The following is a 21,663-nucleotide window of genomic DNA, read 5'->3' as shown; positions in this document are numbered from 1 at the left end:
CCAGCCTGGGCAACAGAGCAAGATCCTGTTGTTTCTTAAGAACAATAATAATTATTATGCTTGGACAACAGGTATATGCCAGGACTAACACAGAAAAACCAGGATGTATGGTGGCCTGAGGTTTCAGTCAAGGGGTGCCTGATACACAGCAAACTTGCCACACATATCAGCCCTTATCGTGTTGCTGTTCACCGGGATAGTATGCAGAAGGCCAGCACATAAACTAGCTCCGAATGGAGTGGCCCTGCCTGAGGAGGGCTGGGGGCTGCTCCTCAGTCCCCTCCCCAGCGCCTCTGGGCCTTGGAGGCCCCATAGCCCCTAGAACTCTGCAGCATAGTTTGAAAACCACTGAGTTTCCCTCCTGCTCTCCTGCACCGTGATTTCTGATTCCCTGACCTGCTGTCCCTCTCCCAGTGTTGCCAGGCCCCTCCGACAGCACAGACCCAAATGACCCCAGCCCTTCCTCACTTCATGTGGAATTGCCTGCTCTGATCCCGAATGTCCCGTAGCCCCTTGACTGTGCAAAGATTCCAAATAGAAGATCGGCTGCCCTTGTGGGCTGCATGGGTTGTGGATTTCTCATTTTCTACCCCCCATTTCCATATGGCACGCTTATGTGCACGGGGTGAGTGGCCCTTACATCTCCCTGACAAGTTTCTGCTTGATTGATGGAGAAACTGAGGCAGGGTGGTTGAATGAACTACCCAAGGTGGCACAACAGCTGCGAGTGGAGCCTCCTTCTGGAACTCTCTTCCTCCCCTTGCCCCAGACTGGGGAAGCAGCCCCAGATGGCAGCAATACAAAGAGAGAATCTGGTGGGTCAGTTCCCCCACCTAGATGGGCTGAGCGCCCCAGGAAGGGGTGCAGCATAGAGGATAGGAGAAGGCAGACTGTGGGAGGCCTCAGGCTGGGGCAAGCTGTGACCTAGAGGATTAGGGTCGGACGCTGGATGCTGGTGCGATTAAAGGCCAAGGCAGGTGGGCGGGCCAGCTCCTCTGTGCATCTGTGTCCTCCACTCAGACTAAATGTGGACTTCGCCGCCCCTCCCTCCAAGACGCTGAGCCCTATTCAGGAGGCAGCTCCCAGGATGCTCCCAGGCTCCTGGATCCCTGCTGGGCCCTTACGGCCCATTCACAGCCCACATTCTAACGGCTGCCCCGAACAGCCCCAGAGCAGCCCTGGTCAGGCCACCTCAATCCCACCCAGCCCAGACCCCATCAGGAGCACCTCACTACCAAAGTGGGTGAATCTGGGGCACAGTGCCTGGCGGAGGGGAGCTTCAGGACCAGCGGCACGGTATTAACAAGGAAATTGCATTGATGGGGCTTGTTTTCCCGAAAGCTCCAAACCACAGTTTGGATCTGCCTAATGATCCCAATCCTCCTTAAGCAGGCTGTGAAGGAGGAGGAAGGGTAGGATATGTGCCCAGAGAGGGTGGGCCACACCTCCCTCACAGTAGGATGCTCCCAGCTTTGCAGCAAGGGAAGCTGGTCTGGCCTCCAAGCCCAGGCCCTGGTGAGCTGCTGCCCTGCGAGAGGAAGGTAGCCCACTTTGTAATGAGGTAGTTGTGGCTTGGGAGTTTACTGTAAACTATACAAACCCTGGTTAGTGGTGGAGACAAGCATGAGGTTTGCCTTGTTCCTTGCTACCCCTGAGTGAGGGATGCAGCCTCTGTTAGAAGCTCCCAGCTTCCTTCTGGGGCAATGGGATGTACCTCTCTCCTGCTTCCTGGGCACTCACGCTCTCTCTGGCTCTCTCTGTCTCTTTCTCCCTTTGCCTCCCTTTCTCTCCCCTCCACGCCCCATACCCACTGTCAGCACCTGCCCTTGCTGTCATCTTCCTGGGGGTGGGGGTGGGGGTTGAAAGGTGTCCTGTGCATTCATGGAGCCCAGGCAGCCGGCCCATTGCTGCCTCTCCCTCCCCCTGCCCCAGCCGTCCTCCGGGCATCCCCAAGGCCTCATTATTAGGGTAGCGGTGACCCCCCATTGTCTGGCCTGTCTGGCCCTGCCATGAAAGGTAGAGTTTTGGCAGAGAACCGAGGCTCGGCCTGTTTCCAGCTTGTTCTCTGCTGTCTGGAGCCTGGAGCCTGTTACTATGCTCGGGGCAGGGCAGGCAGGCCCTGGTGGGGGGTGGGGGCTTGAGGAGCCACAGGGCAACCATGTCACTAGGACAACAGCAGGGAGCGCTGGAGGAGGAGATTGAGGGGGAGAGCAGGTGGCTCTTTGTCTGGAGCCTGATCCCAGCACCCCCACCGCACCCCCACCCCACTGCCCTCCCCAGCCTGGGAGGCAGCCCCTAGGAGGGGATTGGTGCTTGCTCCCAGGGCACGCAAAGCCACTGAGCTCCCTCCCCCAGGCCCAGGCAGGAGAGACTGCACAAGCTGTGCTGCAGACCAATGGCCCCCCTGCAGCTCCCACTGGGGGGCTTCCCAGGACTCCACCTGCTCCTTCTCAGCCCGCACCCCGCCCCCTATGTGTCCACCCAGCACAGGAGGGCCAGGCTAGTGAGACCCTGTGATGGAGTAGGGGTTGGCACAGGTGGCTTGTAGAGATGGGAGAGGTCCCAGGCACCAAGGAAACAGACCCTCCCTGGCTGCGGTTGCCACATTCCCTCTCCAGGGTCCATTTCCTTAGCTGAGCAATGAAGGAGGTCGGAGCTTTTGCTGTCCGGGGCTGTTTCCTGATTTAAAAATCTCTGCCTATGGTAGGGCTGTGAGACTCCTGGAGCCCCTTCCTCTCCTGGGCCCGCACTCACCTCTTTGGTCCTTAAATTTTGTTCCTGGGCATCAGAGCAGTCCCTGGAGCTGGAAGTCAGTGGCACCTGGCCATGGCTTCGAGGAGTGCTCGGCTTCCTGGAGGTGGAATCCTGGCTCTGCTGCTTGCCGAGCAAATCGCTTCACCTCTCCGTGCTAACTTTTCTGTGCCTCTATTTCCTCATCTGTAATCTGGGGACATGGATAGGATCTGCTACATAAGGTTGTGTAGGAGTCAAAGACATTAGATGCATAAGGTGCTTAAACAGTATTTGGCTCCATGAAAACACTCAGCAAATATTAGGTGTTTTTATTCTTCAAGATTTTTACTGAGCAACGAGTAGGTGAGTTTCCTGAAATACTTGATGTTGTGAACCAAACAGATGTCATCCATGAAACTTGGCATTTTGGCTTGAAGGTGGGAGATATACAGATTTTAAAATATGCCTCGGGACCAGGCGTGGTAGCTCATGCCTGTAATCCCAGTACTTTGGGAAGCTGAGGCAGGAGGATCGCTTAAGCCCAGGAGTTCAAGACCAGTCTGGGCAACGTAAATAATTTAAAAATTAGCTGGTTGTGGTGGCACACAACTGTGGTCCCAGCTACTTGAGAGGCTGAGGTGGGAGGATTTCTTGAGCCCAGGAGGTCGAGGCTTCAGTGAGCTATGATGGCACCGCTTCACCCCAGCCTGGGTGACAGAGCGAGATATTGTCTAAAACAAAAAACAATAGACCTCATTGGAGATGTCCTTTCTTGAATTCTGTGGAGATTTTTTTTTTTTTTTTTTAAGACGGAGTCTTGCTCTGTCGCCCAGGCTGGAGTGCAGTGGCACGATCCGGGCTCACTGCAAGCTCCGCCTCCCAGGTTCAGGCCATTCTCCTGCCTCAGCCTCCCAAGTGGCTGGGACTACAGGTGCCTGCAACCACGCCTGGCCAATTTTTTGTGTTTTTATTAGAGACGGGGTTTCACCGTGTTAGCCAGGACGATCTCGATCTCCTGACCTCGTGATCCACTCGCCTTGGCCTTCCAAAGTGCTGGGATCACAGGTGTGAGCCACTGCGCCCGGCCTTCTGTGGAGAATTGAAATAGCCCATGACTGGGACTCCTGACTGTTGCTCTTTGATTTTCTCAGAAATGCTACACACAAGGCCGGGCGCGGTGGCTCACGCTTGTAATCCCAGCACTTTGGGAGGCCGAGGCGGGCGGATCACGAGGTCAGGAGATCGAGACCACGGTGAAACCCCGTCTCTACTAAAAATACAAAAAATTAGCCAGGCGTGGTGGCGGGCGCCTGTAGTCCCAGCTACTCGGAGAGGCTGAGGCAGGAGAATGGCGTGAACCCGGGACGCGGAGCTTGCAGTGAGCCGAGATCGCGCCACTGCACTCCAGCCTGGGCGACAGAGCAAGACTCCGTCTCAAAAAAAAAAAAAAAAAGAAATGCTACACACAGAATCCACTTTCCTAAAATAGCCTTCATTGACCATCTAGAAAAGGCGAAAACATGGTTTTGGTATTCCGGACTCCCTTGTCATGCACACACATACACCCTCAATGTCTGTTTGCTTTTTAAACAACTCACAGCTGCATCTTCAGGATGCAGTGGAGTCTTATGTAGGGAAGCACCTTGTGAACAGGAAAACTCCTGGCATCCAGGAGATGCTTGGTGTTAAAAGTGTTGCCGTGGGCATTGGGTGGGCTCCGTGAGGAAAGGGATAGAAATGATAAGGTCTTCTCTGGGAGAGGTGACTAAGATCCTGCCTTTTCTTGTTTTTTTTTTTTGAGATGGAGTCTCACTCTGTCGCCCAGGCTGGAGTGCAGTGGTGCGATATTGGCTCACTGCAAGCTTCGCCTCCCGGGTTCACGCCATTGTCCTGCCTCAGTCTCCCGAGTAGCTGGGACTACAGGTGCCCGCCACCACGCCCAGCTAATTTTTTGTATTTTTAGTAGAGACGGGGTTTCACCGTGTTAGCCAGGATGGTCTCGATCTCCTGACCTTGTGATCCGCCCGCCTTGGCCTCCCAAAGTGCTGGGATTACAGGCTTGAGCCACCGCGCCTGGCCCGATCCTGCCTTTTCTAACTGAACTGATGAGGCTTTTCATGGAAAATCAGTGCCTGTCTGTTCATCTGAACACCCACTATTTATTCATCCACCAAATCTTGATTGAGTGCTGATAATGCCAGGCTGTGTGCTAAGTACCGGGGATAAGTTGTGATGCCAACCTGCGAGGCGCCGCGGTCCAAGGAGGAGGCAAAAGCAGACAGACACCAGTGTGGGCTGGAGGCCCAGAGGTCTGGACAGAACAGAGGGTGCAGTGAGAACAGGCCATGCCTGAGGGGAGCCTTCCAAGAGAAGGGCACATCTGAGTAGTCAGGAAGGGTGAGTCGGAGTCTTCCAGGGAGATGAAGGAAGAAAGGGAATCCCAGGCACAGGGACCCACGTGGTGCAAAGCTGCAAACGATGGAAGAGCACGGTGTAAAACACAGATGTGCACTCATACTCATGTGCGCGCACAAACACCCCCCAAAACAGTACAAAAACCACAAAGCAGAGTGTCTCTGGGGAGCCCCAATCCTCCCTGCCTGGGTGTGTGGGAGGGGCCATGGGAGGGCGGCCAGGGGCAGAAGGACTTGCAAGGCAGTCCTTGCTTCTTGCTCTCCGGGGCCCTCTGGCATCCCCCCTGGAGTCCCTCTGGCCCAGTTCCCTTTCCCTTTGCCAGTCGCAGCTGAAACGTCCTTCTCCTGTTGCCCTTTCCCCTGTCCCAGGCCCCAGAAGTTTCTCATCTTCCTCCACTCATTGCCTTTTCATTTGCACTTCCGTCTCCATGGTGAGAGGAGGCAGTTTAACCTCTCTGAGCCTCAGTTTCCTTATCCACACGAGATGGTTGGATTGGGTGATCCTGAAGGTCTGTAGGTCTTCCAGGACTTTAAGTGATTGTCATTCCTATTTAGCTGTTTCCCAGAGGGGTCCTTGGAAACCTCCCAGACACTGGCTGAGCCTCTGTTTGCCAGGGGCTGGGGACTAAAGCCAGTGAATAGTGGTGGAGATCAGGGCACCCACATCAGTGTGAAGAGGAGGTGGTGCCCTGCTGACCCTGCTGCTGTCTGCTTTTCCCTCAGTTTGACCCTGGGAACACAGGCTACATCAGCACAGGCAAGTTCCGGAGTCTTCTGGAGAGCCACAGCTCCAAGCTGGACCCGCACAAAAGGGAGGTACTCCTGGCTCTTGCCGACAGCCATGCGGATGGGCAGATCTGCTACCAGGATTTTGTCAGCCTAGTGAGTGCTCTGGGGCCCTTGGTACTGGGAGGGACCTGTTTGAGGGTTGTGGCTTCCACACATTTAAAGGATTTAGGCAATTCAAAGGATCTGTTGGCCTGCAGCATTGAAAAAGTCCAGGCTTCTGCAGGTGAAAGGGTGCCACCAAGGACTCATCTTCTCTTTGTCTCTAGGCTCTGCCCTCCGCAGTGTCAGCCCATCCTGAATTGCACCTGGCAATTTCAGACCCTTCCATTGTGGCAGCAAAGTGGCAGCAAAGTGGCTGCAGCTGTTCCAGCCCTCATACCCTCAGGCTGCACCTTGCAGAAGGGAGGGAGAGAGGGAGGGAGAGAGAGAAGAGGAGGGGAGGGGAGAGAGAGAAGAGGAGGGGAGGGAAGAGAGAGAGGAGAGAGAGAGAGAGATCCTTCTTGGGGTAGCTCTTGCACAAGGTCTGGTATTTTCTCCCTCTCATTGGCCTAGATTGGGTCAGTAGGATGGGTAGATTGAGTTAAACCAATCATTGCCCCACCCCTGTAGCTGAGAGTGGGGTCAGTTCCACCAAAATGAAGGGCTGCGAGTAGGTAGGGTCTTGGTAGTAGGAGAAGGGAGTGGGGGCCGGGAGGGTCAGTGCAGCACGTGGTAGAGCCAGAGCTCAGCAGATCTGCTCAGCAGATGCCCTGGGCTGCCAAAGAGGCTGGAGAAGAGAGGCCCGTGGATCCTGCCCAGCGGCCTGTATCTCGGAGCAGAGACTTCCCCTCACTGAGGGTTAGTGCTGCGCTATTTCAGGGGCTGCTGTGGACTGGGGTTCAGTGGGGTTAAGCAGGCGGTATTTCACTCACCATGGGATGCAGGCGACATCAGTAGAAAAGCGGGGTGAACAAGCAGGTTGAAAATAAGACCCAAAGTTTTTGCTGGGTTTCCCTATTGGTGAGATGGAGCTGGTCACCTCTCTTCATGTCACCCATGGAGGGTGCGAGAGTGAAATGACTTGTGTGAAGCGCCCCAGGCTCCTAGAATTCAAAGGCACCAGTGATGGGGGAGCCGCCACCACTGGAGCCTGTCATTGTGCCACATGAGCGCTCTGATGTGGATGCCCAGGCAGGGGAGATGTTTCAACAGCCTCTTGGCTGAGGTCCAGCCTTGGTCCAAGGGTTGGCGTGATTGCAGGGAGCTGCTGTGGGGTTTTTAGGAGTGGAGGAATCGACTGCTGTTCAGAGTGGACCCAGGGAGCAGACCTCGTGGAGGGCAAGGGACAGAGCTGAGCTGAGCAGGGGAGGGGGACAGTGAGGATTCATAGGATAAGTAGTGAGGGTGAGTCCTGTGACTTGGAACCCAGCAGTGCCACCAAAGACCAGGCCAAAGATTCGAGCCTGCCCAGGCTCATCCACATTCCCAGCCCCAGCACCTGTGTGTTTGCTGCAAGATGCCCTGCTGGGTCATAGGGCAGAGTAGGGCACGTGGGGCCCAGGAGTGGCTTCTCTCCAGCCAGGGGTCAATGGAGCCTCTGTGTGAGCTCAGGACAGCAAGTTTCTTGTTACTGCTGGGATTTCTGGGATTTCTCTGTTCAAATTCTGCACTGGATCTGTATGAGCAGGGCTGCCCTGGAGAGCAGGCAAAGAAGGGACTCACCAGAGGGGAAGCTCTGAGTAGGGCAGAGAGCTGAGGACCTGGAGTCTAGCAAACCTGGGTCCTGGTCTGGCTCTGCCTCTGCCGCTCACTGGGAAAGGGCCTCTGAGCCTGCCTTTTCCCATTTGTAAAATGGATCCAAAGGATCCTCTCTTTAGGTTGTTGCAGGGATCAAATAAAGTATTTGAATATTTTTGATGTCTCTTAATGTTCTTCCACCAGATAAACTCCTCTGCATCCTTTGTGAGCCTTTACCTGCCCAATCCAGGCAGAGCGAGTCAGCCTTTTTCAGAGCTCCCACAGTGCCTTGCCCAGGCCTCGTAGTACAGACCGCCGCACTGCATTACAGCCCAGCAGCCCGGGTAGTCGTGTATGAGTGTGCAGGTTGTATACTGTACGATGGTGCCTAGCTGAGAGATGATGGAGACCGAAATCTGGCCTGGACTTTGCCCACCAAGGCCTGGCATGGGTGCACCCATCCAGAAGAAGAGGCTCCTTTATCTGATTGGCACAACAGCTCCGTATGGGCTGGCATGGACTGTGGAGTCAGGCAGTTCCGTATTCGAATCCTGACTCTGTGGTTTACTAAGTATGAGTACCTGGGGAAACTACTCACCGTCTCCAAGCTTCAGTCCTCATATTTGTAACGTCAGAATAATACGGGGTGCCAAATAACTATGATGGCACCCTCTTTTGCTGTTTTTACACTTCTGTCTCCCCTTGTAAGCTCCATGAGGCCTGGGACCATGGTCACAACTGTGCCCAGCACAGCACTGGGCATGTGAGGGACGCAGGTGGATGGTGAGTGTGTACTGCTGCTGAGCCAGCTCCCACCACGGGTCTTCAGGGCCTCTGAGCCGTGTGTGTGTGTGTGTGTGTCTGTGTGTGTGTGTGTGTGTGTGTGCTGTGCACACCCCTGTGCAGGTGCAGCCTCAGGGACTGGGAGAGAGGCAGGTAAGAGTGGCCACAAAATAATCTGACATCGTGATCCTGTCTTGGCCTCACAATGTGCACAAGGCGCCTAACCCTGGCCTACATTTACAGAGCTCCTGGGCCATTGAGAAGAACTAGATCCAAGCTTTGTAGGCATGGAGAGAATGGGGATAGAGAATGGTTGGAAAAGGTTCATCTGGGACGGCCTGCTGGAGGGGGCGAGCTTTAAGCTAGATTTTGACTGTGAGAGACGGCAGAGCTCAGGAATGCGAGGTGGGGGGACCCTATAGATGGAAGTTCACAGCACCTGGCCTGGTCTGAACCTATATCCTCCCCAGCCATCTGCCCTCTGACAGGGCCTACAACCCCTGTGCCATGGTCTGGCCTGGTTCACCTCACCAGCCCACTGGGTTCCTGCCTTCGGGTTTAGCCTGATGTCCACTGCTGGGCCGAGAGTCCCAGGAATACATTGATAATCCCCACACCAGCAAACACAGGGACAGCTGAGGTGTGGGGTTGGGAGAGCCATATCTCTAGGATTTCTCCCCGTAAGAAGGGTCTAGAGTTGGCCTTGGAAGGCACGTGGGAGGTAACAGAGGCCTTGGGAGGCCAGGAGTCAGCAAGGCCACCTCCAGTCTCCGAGTCAGGCTGACCACTGGGTGAGGCTGCCAGAGCTCTACCCAGTGTGTGTCAGGGAAGCTTCAGGCTGCTGAGGATAGAGCTGGTCCCCAGGTGGGGCTCTGCAGCCAGTCCTTGGGCTTGCTGGGCAATCCAGGTCCTGTGAAGGCCCTCGGGAGTGGTGACCTTCCCCAGGCACAGCTTGGGTTTTGGCTCTGGGAGCCTCTCTGCAAACCCATCTAACCCAGGGCTGCCTGCCTCTTCCCAGGCTAGTGTGTCTGAGGGTGCTACCTCCTGTTCATCCTTTGATTCTCCCTCAGGCTTCACCTCCTCCAGGAAGCCTTCCTTGACCTCTGACCTCCCTGGGACTGGATTGGGCTCCCTCTTGTGTGCTCCCACAGCAGCCATCACTCTGAACTGTGATTGCTGGTTACTGATCTGTCTTGAGCACCACTGTATCCCTCCCTGTGCCTGGTAATGAGCCTGACACTTAGTAGTTGCTCAGTAAATTATGATGGACGGATGATGAGTGAGTGGATGAAGGAAGTTATAGTGAACACAAATACGGGCTCTGGAGGCTTACTGGGTGTGAACTTGATGGATTCCTAAAGCTCTCTGTGTCTCAGTTTCCTAATCCAGTAGAATGGGGATGTTAATAGTCCTTATCTAACGGGAAGACCGGTGATCATCAAATGAGCCAAAAGATGTGAAGGGCTGAGAATAACCCCTGGCGGCTAACAAGACCTTGGTGAATGTTGCCTCTTATTAACTATTATAGGAGAAAGGGAAATGCAGGGTCAGGCCTGGTGCAAGGAACATGCTGGCTGGGAAATGGGTGGGGAGCTTCGCTGGGCCCCAGCTCTGACCCTCTCCCCACTCCATTTCCTGCACAGATGAGCAACAAGCGTTCCAACAGCTTCCGCCAAGCCATCCTGCAGGGCAACCGCAGGCTAAGCAGCAAGGCCCTGCTGGAGGAGAAGGGGCTGAGCCTCTCGCAGCGACTCATCCGCCACGTGGCCTATGAGACCCTGCCCCGGGAAATTGACCGCAAGTGGTACTACGACAGCTACACCTGCTGCCCCCCACCCTGGTTCATGATCACAGTCACGCTGCTGGAGGCAAGGACAAGGGTGGGGAGGGGGTTGCTCTGTCTTGGGGGGTGGCGGGTATGGGGAGAGGAGCCAAGAGGATGACACAGATCATGGGGGAAGAGGGACATTTCTTCTCCGTTGAAGGGCAATGGTTGAGGATCAAATAATAGTTGTATCGCAAATCAGACTCTGTTGCAGTGCCTACCAGTGTTGTAACCCTGGACTGCAAAGAGATATTCCAAAGATTATTACTTCAAACAATACTTACTACAGCCAAATCCCCATAGGACCACTGGCCCCCACCCACCCCAAAACAACAGCAACAAAAATGATGTCATAAGTTCATTGACTTGGGAGATCTAGCCAGGCTAACTCATTAAAGCCAGTTTATTTAGTTCCTCCCTAGGTGGGTAATGTGGACCAGTCATTTGCTCCATTTTCCCGCCTGAAAATCAGAAATAACCAGACCTGCCCTCCCTCTCCCAGGACACCTTTATTTAAAGTGAGAGAATGGCTACTGGTGCTTTCTGAACACAAAAGCATCACACAAACACATCTGGGAGGGAGTGTGAACAGGTAAATATGGGCTTAACATTTTTAAAGAACATTCTCCCCTTAGGGAATCCTCTGTGCCTGTTGTTATGCTAAATTCTACTGCTTATGCAACAGAATCCAAAGGTACCCCTTGCTGTGTTGGTGCCCATGTGTGATAAAACTCAGTTCTGTTGGCTCTTCCACTCAAGAACCTGTGCAGCCCACCCCAGCTCCAGCTTCTGAAGGGATGCTTGGCTTCACTTTGGGATTTTATGATCTCCGCTGTTTCTCTTCCAAAGCCACGGGCCTAATTACCGCCTCTGCATATGTTCTGGTAAAGTTCCTGCCTAATCAAACGGCAGGATCGTTAAGCTTCACGGCATCCTTCTTTTTTTCTAAGTCAGAATATCTGGTCTGCAGGCCAGCATTCCCGTTTGTTGTTATGGCTTCATCCAAGTACATGTTGAAGTTGCGATTTTTCTGAGATATTCTTGGACTCGTTCTTCAAACGCTTACTGTGTTGGTCTATTTATTAACTTCTATTTGAGGCCCAATAATAACGAGATGCCTTGGAAGCAGGATTTGCAGCCAGGCCACCCTCATGGTATTAGGTGGACAGAATGGCTCCTCAGAGAGCCCAGGAGAATACAGCTACCAGGGGCCTAAGCCATTCCCAGGCTGAGCCCAGAAGATTTTAACCCCACACTAATTATAGCTTCCTTCTCTAAGTGTGTGCCGGGCAGGGGGCTGGCTCTTTGTGGATAGTTTATCACTTTTAAACCTCATGGCTACTCTGGAAGTCTAGGTATCGGTACCCATTTCCAGATAAAGAAACTGAGGGCCAGAGAATTCAGTTTGCCCAGGTTGATCAAGAGGAGCGATTTTGTGTCCAGATTGGTTCAGATGAACCTCAGCTATGTAAACCTGAACCACCAATCTAGAAGAAACTGGGAAGTGCTCAAATAGCTGAAATAATGATCTTAAAGCCCTCGGGCTATAACGCCCAAGGCTTTTGTCTTCTATACAGTTCTGGTAACCTGGCTTTCGGATTTCATAATGAATAGAAAATAGGAGGGACATGGTGCGAAGCAACAAAGGGGTCCACTACCAGCAAGCAATAGGAAACAGTAGCCGACAGCCTGGCAGTGAAGGAAGTGACAAAAGAAAAGTTTAAAGCAGACCTGAATCTTAAAGAAATACAAGAATTGGGCCGGGCGCCGTGGTTCACGCCTGTAATCCCAGCACTTTGGGACGCCAAGGCGGGCGGATCACGAGGTCAGGAGATCGAGACCATCCTGGTCTAACTCGGTGAAACCCCGTCTCTAATAAAAATACAAAAAATTAGCCGGGCGTGGTGGCGGGCGCCTGTGGTCCCAGCTACTCCGGAGGCTGAGGCAGGAGAATGGTGTGAACCCAGGAGGCAGAGCTTGCAGTGAGCGGAGATCGTGCCACTGCACTCCAGCCTGGGCAAGAAAGCGAGACTCTGTCTCAAAAAAAAAAAAGAAATACAAGAATTGGCTGAGTAAGAATTGGCTGAGTGCGGTGGCTCACACCTGTAATGCCAGCACTTTGGGAGGTCAGGGTGGGAGGATCTCTGGAGCCCAGGAGTCCAAGACGAGTCTGGACAACAATGTGAGACTCTGTCTCTACAAAAAATCAAAAAATTAGCCAGGCATGGTGGTGCATGCCTGTGGTCCTAGCTACATGGGAGGCTGAGGCAAGAGGATCGCTTCAGCCCAGGAGGTCGAGGCTGTAGTGAGCTGTGTCCATGCCACAGCACTCCAGCCTGAGTGACAGAGCGAGACCCTGTCTCAAAAAAAAAAAAAAAAAGAAAAGAAAATACAAGAATTTGGGGGCTTGGCTGGACGTGGTGGCTTACACCTGTAATCCCAGCACTTTCAAAGGCTGAGGTGGGCGGATCACTTGAGGTTAGGAGTTCAAGACCAGCCTGGGCAACATGGTGAAACCCCATCTCTACTAAAAATACAAAAATTAGTCGTGCGTCGTGGCGGGTGCCTATAATCCCAGCTACTCAGGAGGCTGAGACATAAGACTTGCTTGAACTCAGGAGGCAGAGGTTGCAGTGAGCCGAGACTGTGCAGTGCACTGCACTCCAGCCTGGGTGGCAGAACAAGACTCTTATTTCAAAACAAAAACAAAAACAAAAAATGCCATCTTCCTGGGGTTGCTGGAGAAAAAATCACTTTTTTTTTTTTTTTGAGACGGAGTCTAGCTCTGTCCCCCAGGCTGGAGTGCAATGGCGGGATCTCCGCTCACTGCAAGCTCCTCCTCCCGGGTTCACGCCATTCTCCTGCCTCAGCCTCTCAAGTATCTGGGACTACAGGCGCCCGCCACAATGCCCAGCTAATTTTTTGTATATTTAGTAGAGACGAGGTTTCACGGTGTTAGCCAGGATGGTCTCGATCTCCTGACCTCATGATCCACCGCGTCGGCCTCCCAAAGTGCTAGGATTACAGGCTTGAGCCACCGTGCCCGGCCAAAAGAATCACTCTTATAGCCCAGATCAATACCCGAGATATTCCTTTTTTTTTTCTTTTTTTTTTTTTTAGACGGAGTCTCCCTCTGTCACCCAGGCTGGAATGCCATGGCACAATCTTGGCTCACTGCAACCTCCGCCTCCTGGGTTCAAGCGATTCTCCTGCCTCAGCCTCCTGAGTAGCTGGGGTTACAGGTGCCTGCCGCCATGCCCAGCTAATTTTCGTATTTTTAGTAGAGATGGGGTTCCACCACGTTGGTCAGTCTGGTCTCAAACTCCTGACCTCGTGATCTGCCCACCTCGGCCTCCCAAAGTGCTGGGATTACAGGCGTGAGCCACTGCACCCAGCCCATACCTGAGATATTCTTAAACAGTTATGCATATGCCCTGATTAAGAACACAGGGATGTAAATGATACATTTTAGAAGGAGTCCCAGAAAAAAAAAAAAGAGTCAAGATAAATACCGTTTTAGAGATTAAACAAGTATGCTTCAGTCACGTGTGCAAAATCAACTTCTGTGGAATGTTGGTGAGAATGTGGAGAAATTGGAGCCCTTGTGCACTGTTGGTGGGAAAGTAAAATGGTGCAGCTGCTATGGAAAACAGTCTGGCATTTCCTCAAAAAATTAAACATAGAATTACCATATGATCCAGCAATTCCACTTCTGAATATATCCCAAAAGAATTGAAAGGGACTGGAAGAGATACTGATACACCCATATTCATAATAGCACTATTCACAGTAGTCAAAAGATACAAGCAACGTGAGTGTCCATCAGTAGGTGAATGGAGAAACAAAACGTGGTCTGTGTTTATAGTGGAGGGCAGGTGCGGTGGCTCACACCGGTAATACCAGCACTTTGGGAGGCCGAGGAAGGTGGATCACCTGAGGTCGGGAGTTCGAGACCGGCCTGGTTAACATGGTGAAACCCTGTCTCTACTAAAAATACAAAAATTAGCTGGGCATGGTGGCACACATCTAATCCCAGCTACTTGGGAAGCTGAGGCAGGAGAATTGCTTGAACCCGGGAGGCAGAGGTTGCAGTGAGCTGAGATCATGCCACTGCACTCCAGCCTGGGCAACAGAGCGAGACTCCATCTCAAAAAAAAAAAAAAAAAAAAGGAAGGGAAGGCTAGGTGCAGTGGCTCACGCCTATAATCTCAGCACTTGAGGAGGCAGGAGGATCGCTTGAGCCCAGGAGTTCAAGACCAGCCGGGAGGTAGAAGTTGCAAGCTGAGATTGCCCCACTGCACCCTAGCCAGGGCAACAGAGTGAGATCCTGTCTCAAAAAAAGGGGGATCATTCTGACACATGCTACAACATGGATGAACCTTGAAAATATTATACCAAGTGAAATAAGCCAGACACAAAAAGACAAATACTGTATGATTCCACTTATATGAGGTAGCTAGAGTAGTCAAATTCATGGACACAGAAAGTAGAATGGTGGTTGCCAGGGGCTGGAGGGAGGAGGCGGTGGGGCGTCATCGTTCAGTGGGTACAGAGTTTCAGTTTTGCAAATGAAGAGTTCTGTGGATGGATAGTAGTGATGGTAGCACAGCAACATGAATGTCATTTAATGCCACTGAACTGATTAAGGTCAGGCGCAGTGGCTCGTGCCTGTAATCCCAGCACTTTGGGAGGCTGAGGTGGGCAGGTCACATGAGGTTAGGACATGGTGAAACCCCAACCTGGTGAAACCCCATCTCTACTAAAAATTCAAAAATCAGCCAGGCGTGGTGTTGTACTCCTGTAATCCCGGAAACTTGGGAGGCTGAGTTAGGATAATCGCTTGAACCTGGGAGGTGGAGATTGCAGTGAGCCAAGATTGTATCATTGCACTCCAGCCTGGGCAACAGAGCAAGACCGTGTCTCAAAAAAAGACCTGAAAAATTGATTAAGATGGTAAATTTTATGTTTATTTCACTATAGTTTTTTAAGAAATCAACCTATGTGGAATTCGTCATCTCCCAAGTGGGTGCGTGAGTTATTACTGGAATTTAAGTTCAAAATCCTCCAAATCCTTTCTGCTTAGCACGGAGGAAGTGTGGGCAAAGAGACCCCGGGACCATGTTGTGGCCATTTGACACAAAATAAGCAAACAGAAGTGGGTGAGGGGTGGTTAAAAGCCCAGCTGAGACCAGGCGCGGTGGCTCACGCCTGTAATCCTAGCACTTTGGGAGGCCAAGGCGGGCGGATCACCTGAGGTTGGGAGTTCGAGACCAGCTTGACCAACATGGAGAAACCCCATCTCTACTAAAAAATACAAAACTAGCCAGGCGTGGTGGCACATGCCTGTAATCCCAGCTACTCAGGAGGCTGAGGCAGGAGAATCGCTTGAACCCAGGAGGTGGAGGTTGCCGTGAGCCGAGATTGTGCCATTGCACTCCAGCCTGGACAACGAGCGAAACTCCATCTCAAAAAAAAAAAAAAAATTCAGTTGATAACTTCCTGTAGGGACTCCCAGTGCTAGTCAGCACAGCAGGAAGTTTCCTGGGCAGTGTGCACCTAGTAACAGACTCTCTCTGTTCTGTCCAGGTTGCCTTTTTCCTCTACAATGGGGTGTCGCTAGGTCAATTTGTACTGCAGGTAACTCATCCACGTTACTTGAAGAACTCCCTGGTTTACCACCCACAGCTGCGAGCACAGGCTTGGCGCTACCTGACATACATCTTCATGCATGCAGGGTGAGTACCTGTCTTCTTTTGCTCTGTCAAAAGACCCTGCAGAAAAATAAGTGGTCAAGATAGCCTGGATTGAAATATAGTTTTTAGTTTATTTTTATCTATTTGGACACAGGATTTGGGATGGCTGCTTGAAACTCATTTAATACCAAAATATACAAGTAAATTATTGAGAGTGAATGGGAAAGGGAAAAATATATAAGAAGGAAAATGCTAAAAGCCAGCAGTGAGTACAGCACACACATATACAGCATTTGATTCTATGTACTTGCTAGAGGTGGCTTGAAAATTTATTCTAGTGCTTCCTAGTGGTTTCCTAGAGCTTTTGCTTTGGCCACTAGAGCAAAAAGGGATGTCAAGCCACCAGATTTATTGTCCAGAACTGTGTGTGAGTGCCCTCACTGTGTGTGTGAGTTCCTCCCAGTGTGTTCTCCATACATATAGAGGGTCTTCTTGAGGAACTCTGGCGATAATTATAGTTTCTGTTTATAGAGCCCTGTAGCCTGTTTTGGGGCTGGAGCACAATCACTTCTCACTGGTGCCTCCCACTTCATGATAAGGGCCTACCAGCTGGCCAGGTGACCACCCAGGTCCATATCGCTTGAAGAGCAGTCTGGAGGCTTTTATATGGTAGAAGCACTTTGATGGGAGAGGAGAGACCCCAGACACCAGGGCTCTGTGGTGTCTTCTCTTCTGTAGCCTCTCCAGAGAAGTGAAGGAGCTCACAGTTAGCCTGGGGAAAATCGTGGGGGTGCCTGGCCCTGGAGTGGGAACTGGGAAGGGGGTGACTCTGGCCCCAATGACACCATAATTCCCATTGCTCAGCAGAAAGACCCACAATGGCCAAGAGGGAGTTGTCCCATGAGCCTCCCTTCCCCTTAGCCTCTAAAGCAGGTGCAAGAGCTAATCCCGAATTGGCTGCACCTGCGGGGGAGGGCGCTTTCGGGTGAAGAGACCTGAATGAATGCCTTTGCTCGGGCCAAAGAGGACCATTGGTACACGCTACTTACCTTGTCTGGCTTGCCCCAGGCTTCGATCTTACAGGGCTAAGGAGCAGCAGGACGGCTGTCATGCTTCACTCACATCCACTCATGAGCCAGGGGTGACAACAGACACGGGGGCTTCCTTGCCCAGGCATCCTAAGCCAGTGGCTGCACGTGGGTTGGGACTGTCTGCCTTCTTTCCAGGACTGCCCCCTGACCTCTCTTGGTGCCTCAGGGTGAGGAAGGAGAATAGCCAAAGCCTCCCTGCTCCATCCTCCGCCTCCTAGAGCCAAAAGCAGTGAGTTGGGGGCATCTGAGCCCTGTCCCGGGAGCTTCCCAGGGGATGTCAGCTCAATTTAAATGAGACAGTGGGTGTTAAAGTGCTGTATAAAGTTGGAAGCGCCCGATTGATTTAGTAATAGTCATGTTACAATCTTTTCTGGTAACATGCACACAGCTAGATAGCCCACAATTTTAGCAGCAAGATCTAGTCACAGGTAGTATAGGGAGAAAGACGTTCACAGGGTCAGAAAACCTGGGGTCCAGCCGGGCGCGGTGGCTCACGCCTGTAATCCCAGCACTTTGGGAGGCCAAGGCAGGCGGATCACGAGGTCAGGAGATCAAGACTATCCTGGCTAACACCGTGAAACCCCGTCTCTACTAAAAAATACAAAAAAATTAGCCAGGCCTGGTGGCGGGCGCCTGTAATCCCACCTACTTGGGAGGCTGAGGCAGGAGAATGGCGTGAACCCAGTTGGCGGAGCTTGCAGTGAGCTGAGATCACACCACCGCACTCCAGCCTGGACGACAGAGAGAGACTCTATCTCAAAAAAAAAAAACAAAAAAACAGAAAACCTGAGATCCCATATCCTAGTCCTGAGGGTTTTGGAGCAGAATAGGTCTCTTTTTTTTTTTTTTTTTTTTTTTTTTTTTGAGGTGGAGTCTCACTCTGTCACCCAGGCTAGAGTGCAGTGGTGCGATCTTGGCTCACTGTGGCCTCCACCTCCTGGGTTCAAGCGATTCTCCTGCCTCAGCCCCCGAGTAGCTGGGACTACAGGTGCATGCCACCATTCCCAGCTAATTTTTGTATTTTTAGTAGAGACAGGGTTTCACCATATTGGCCAGGTTGATCTTGAACTCCTGACATCGTGATCCGCCCACCTCAGCCTCCCAAAGTGCTGGGATTACAGGCTTGAGCCACCGCACCTGGCCTAGGTCTCTTCTTATACCAGTAAAGAGAAACCTCCCTTATGAGACTTTAAGGGAAAGCTGTGAATTATGAAGTTATAAGATGTATCTTTAATGCCTATACTTGTTTTGAGAACATATTTTTCTGTAAACATCCGTAGCTCTTTTTTATTTTATTTTATTTTATTTATTTATTTTTATTTATTTTTTTTTTTTGAGAAGGAATCTCGCTCTTTTGCCCAGGCTGGAGTGCAATGGTGTGATCTCAGCTCACTGCATCCTCCACCTCCCGGGTTCAAGCTATTCTCCTGCCTCAGCTTCCTGAGTAGCTGGGATTACAGGCACCTGCCAGCCTCAGCTTCCCTAGTAGCTGGGAGTACAGGCGTCTGCCACGATGCCTGACTAATTTTTGTATTTTTAGTAAAGACGGGGTTTCACCACGCTGGCCAGGCTGGTCTCAAACTCCTGACCTCAGGTGATCCACCTGTCTGGGCCTCCCACAGTGCTAGGATTACAGGCATGAGCCACCACGCCCAGCTAACATCTGTAGCTCTTACAAATAGAGCCAGAACATGGCCAGGCACAATGGCTCATGCCTGTAATTCCAACACTTTGAGAGGCCGAGGTGAGTGGATCACTTGAGGTCAGGAGTTCGAGACCAGCCTGCCCAACATGGTGAAACCCCATCTCTACTAAAAATACAAAAATTAGCCGGGCATGGTGGCCTGTAATCCCAACTACTTGGGAGGCTGAGACAGGAGAATCGCTTGAACCCAGGAGGCAGAGGTTGCAGTGAGCTGAGATCATGCCACTTGCATTCCAGCCTAGTTGACAGAGCAAGACTCCATCTCAAAAAGCAAAACAAAACAGAAACAAACAAACAAAAAACAAAGAGAGCCAGAATGACCACATGGCCCAGTGAATGGAACAGCTCAGGCAGATTGGAGACCTGAACTGTTGTCTCAGTGTGGCCACTAACTGTGGCTGGTCACTATCTCTGAGCCTTGGTTTTTCACATGTTAACTGATGGAGTTGCTGGATCTTTTTTTTCTTTTTTTAGAGATGGGGTCTCACTATGTTGCCTAGACTGATCTTGAACTCCTGGGTTCAAGTGGTCCTCACACCCTGGCCTCTCAAAATGTTGGGCTTACGGGCGTGGGCCACTGTGCCCAGCCTAGCTGCTGGATCTTGACTGTGGTTAGTCTGTCTCACTGTGCCAAGTGAAATGCTGCCAGTCACCGCCCAGGCCTTGCACATGTGTTCCTGTCCCATCTGGAAGGAACACTCTTTCCAAGATGGTCTGTCTGAATTGTCATTCCTTCCTCTAGACCATGAGCTCCTCAAAGGCAGAGGTGGTCTTGTTCACTGCTGGATCCCTGGCATCTTGGGGGATGCAGGTGTTTGTTGAATGAATGAATGAATAGATGAATGAGTGAGTGTGGTCTCTCTGTCACAGGATAGAACACCTGGGACTCAATGTGGTGCTGCAGCTGCTGGTGGGGGTGCCCCTGGAGATGGTGCACGGAGCCACCCGAATTGGGCTTGTCTACGTGGCCGGTGTTGTGGCAGGTAGGCAGGTAGGCCCTGTGTCCACAAAGGCACACTGCCCCAGGGTGGGGTGGGAGACCCTGTGGGGTGGGGCAAGCCCCAGGCTTCCAGAACACACAGAAGATCCTCATCTCCAAGGCTCCTGACTTACCGGGCTGTCCTCCAGGCACACCCACCTCCCCATAAGGCTGGAGAGGGGACTGCTGCCCGGAGAGGGAGGTGTGTGGCAGGACGGGAGAGGAGAGCACTGGATTTGGGACAGGCTGGCCAACTGACTCTCGGTCCCACACCACCATGTGGTAGCTCTCTGAGCTTGGGGAAATTTCCTAACCTCTTTTGGCCATGTCAAGCTTTAAGAGGGAACTAATGAGATCTGCCTGTAGGGTTGCTAGGAGGGCGGAGTGAGTAAGGCAACAGATGGAACAACAGTGCTCCGAAAACTGCAAGGGCACAGTGAGATCCCCACAGGGGAATCAAAGGGGTGAGTGGACCCAGGTACCACCCTGGCCACGTAGCACCTGTCCCCAGAAAGAGAACTGGCTGCTACCCAGACCAACTGCAGTCCCCTTGCCTAACCCACTGCTGACAGGGAGTCTGGCCTAAGAGGCAGTGAGCCCTGGCTCCATCTGAAGGCATCTGGGCCTCCAGCTGACTGGGCACACGTGTGGCCAGTGACCATCCTTCATGGATAGTGGCCAGAGTGACTTCCAGTGAGCCTTCCACCTTCTGCCCCCTCCCCAGTGGGAGGTGAGGTGGGTGAAGTGAGCCGGGGAGAGCGTGGATTTCTGCAGGAAGAGTCTGCCAGCCAGGCCTCTGAACATGAGGATCTCCCTCGTGATGTCTCCAACTTTATTGCTGGCTGTTTTTTTTTTTTTTTTTTTTTTTTTTTTTTAACAAGGTTTGCCGCCTCAGCTCTTCAGCTTGACAGCTGTGCCCAAGGGAGCTTTGTGTGTATGTTTAAGTAAGATCTTAATCCTTTCTGAGTGGTATTAAAGTTGTCATCAGGAGAGCTGGGCAGCGTCAGCCTTGTAAACAACAGGCAGGCAGGGACCCTGGGAGTAACTGAAGTGGTTTCAGAAATCAAAGAGGAAGGGTCCCACCCCACCCACACGAGGCTGGTCTGCTAGTGCATGATGAACGCTTGGCCTGGGAGATTCACCCTGCACCGTCTCCTTCGCTCCTGTATGTGCTGAGGTTAAAATCATTGGCCACCTTGGACAGCACCCCTGCAAGCCCCTCCCAGAATCCAAGGCTCACCGTGTCCTTGAACAAAGGGCTAATGAGCATCTCTAAGTGCCAGACTTGTTCAGCCACCCACACACCCCCTAATCCTGACATCTGAGGATTGATAGCCCCATTTTCCATACCTCAATACCCAGAGACCCAGATGTTAAATAGCAAGGAACAGGGAAGACATGAATAACATTTGCAGTTCGTATTCAATTAGATGGGAATGCCAATAACCTAGAAGACAAAAATGGGATTCAAACGGACTCAGACCTCACCCAAACCAGGTGACATGCAGTGGGGAGACAGTGTAGGTGTCACCTCCCCAGTGACACCAGTGCAGAGTGGGAAGATTCAGACAGAAGCAGAGCTCATCACCTGAATGTGAGCATGTAGGGCTGTATCATTGAGCACATGGCATGCACTGTTCTGTCTGAGTCATTGATTAAGACCAGAGGGCACTTTGGTCACCACACATGTCATTGATCTCCATGATTGAGTTGATTGATCTGCCTCTGCTGTCTACCCTTTCCTGTCCTCCCAAGCTCTCCTCTGAGAGGGGAGCTGGTTTACAGCCAGCCAGCCCTAGATTGGACGGGTGGCAGTTATCAGTGCCTACCATATGCAGGCCGTAATTCATCCACACAGCAATGCTACGAGGTGGGCACTGTTACTTTCCCCCAGCACAGATATGGAAACCAAGGTTTAGACGGCTAAGTGGCTTG

General features: G+C 52.1%; 1 protein-coding gene across 6 annotated transcripts in view; it reads left to right on the top strand.

Annotated features, from left to right (window-relative positions):
* The window catches only part of RHBDL3 (rhomboid like 3), a 60,454-nt gene that overhangs the window by 12,778 nt on the left and 26,013 nt on the right, over positions 1 to 21,663 (top strand). For 5 of the 6 annotated variants that reach the window (XM_030807941.1, XM_030807940.1, XM_030807945.1 and 2 more), the window contains 4 exons: positions 5,871 to 6,029; positions 10,079 to 10,303; positions 15,847 to 15,995; positions 19,620 to 19,732. In XM_030807941.1, the coding sequence (XP_030663801.1) occupies positions 5,871 to 6,029; positions 10,079 to 10,303; positions 15,847 to 15,995; positions 19,620 to 19,732 (646 nt within the window). The remainder of the gene's footprint in view (positions 1 to 5,870; positions 6,030 to 10,078; positions 10,304 to 15,846; positions 15,996 to 19,619; positions 19,733 to 21,663) is intronic. The other variant, XM_030807943.1, reaches the window with a different exon arrangement.

The sequence above is a fragment of the Nomascus leucogenys genome, unplaced genomic scaffold (assembly GCF_006542625.1).
Source record: "Nomascus leucogenys isolate Asia unplaced genomic scaffold, Asia_NLE_v1 Super-Scaffold_249, whole genome shotgun sequence".
Lineage (NCBI taxonomy): Eukaryota > Metazoa > Chordata > Mammalia > Primates > Hylobatidae > Nomascus > Nomascus leucogenys.
The sequence above is the reverse complement of the archived record's forward strand: the minus strand, read 5'-3'. Positions and strand labels throughout refer to the sequence as shown.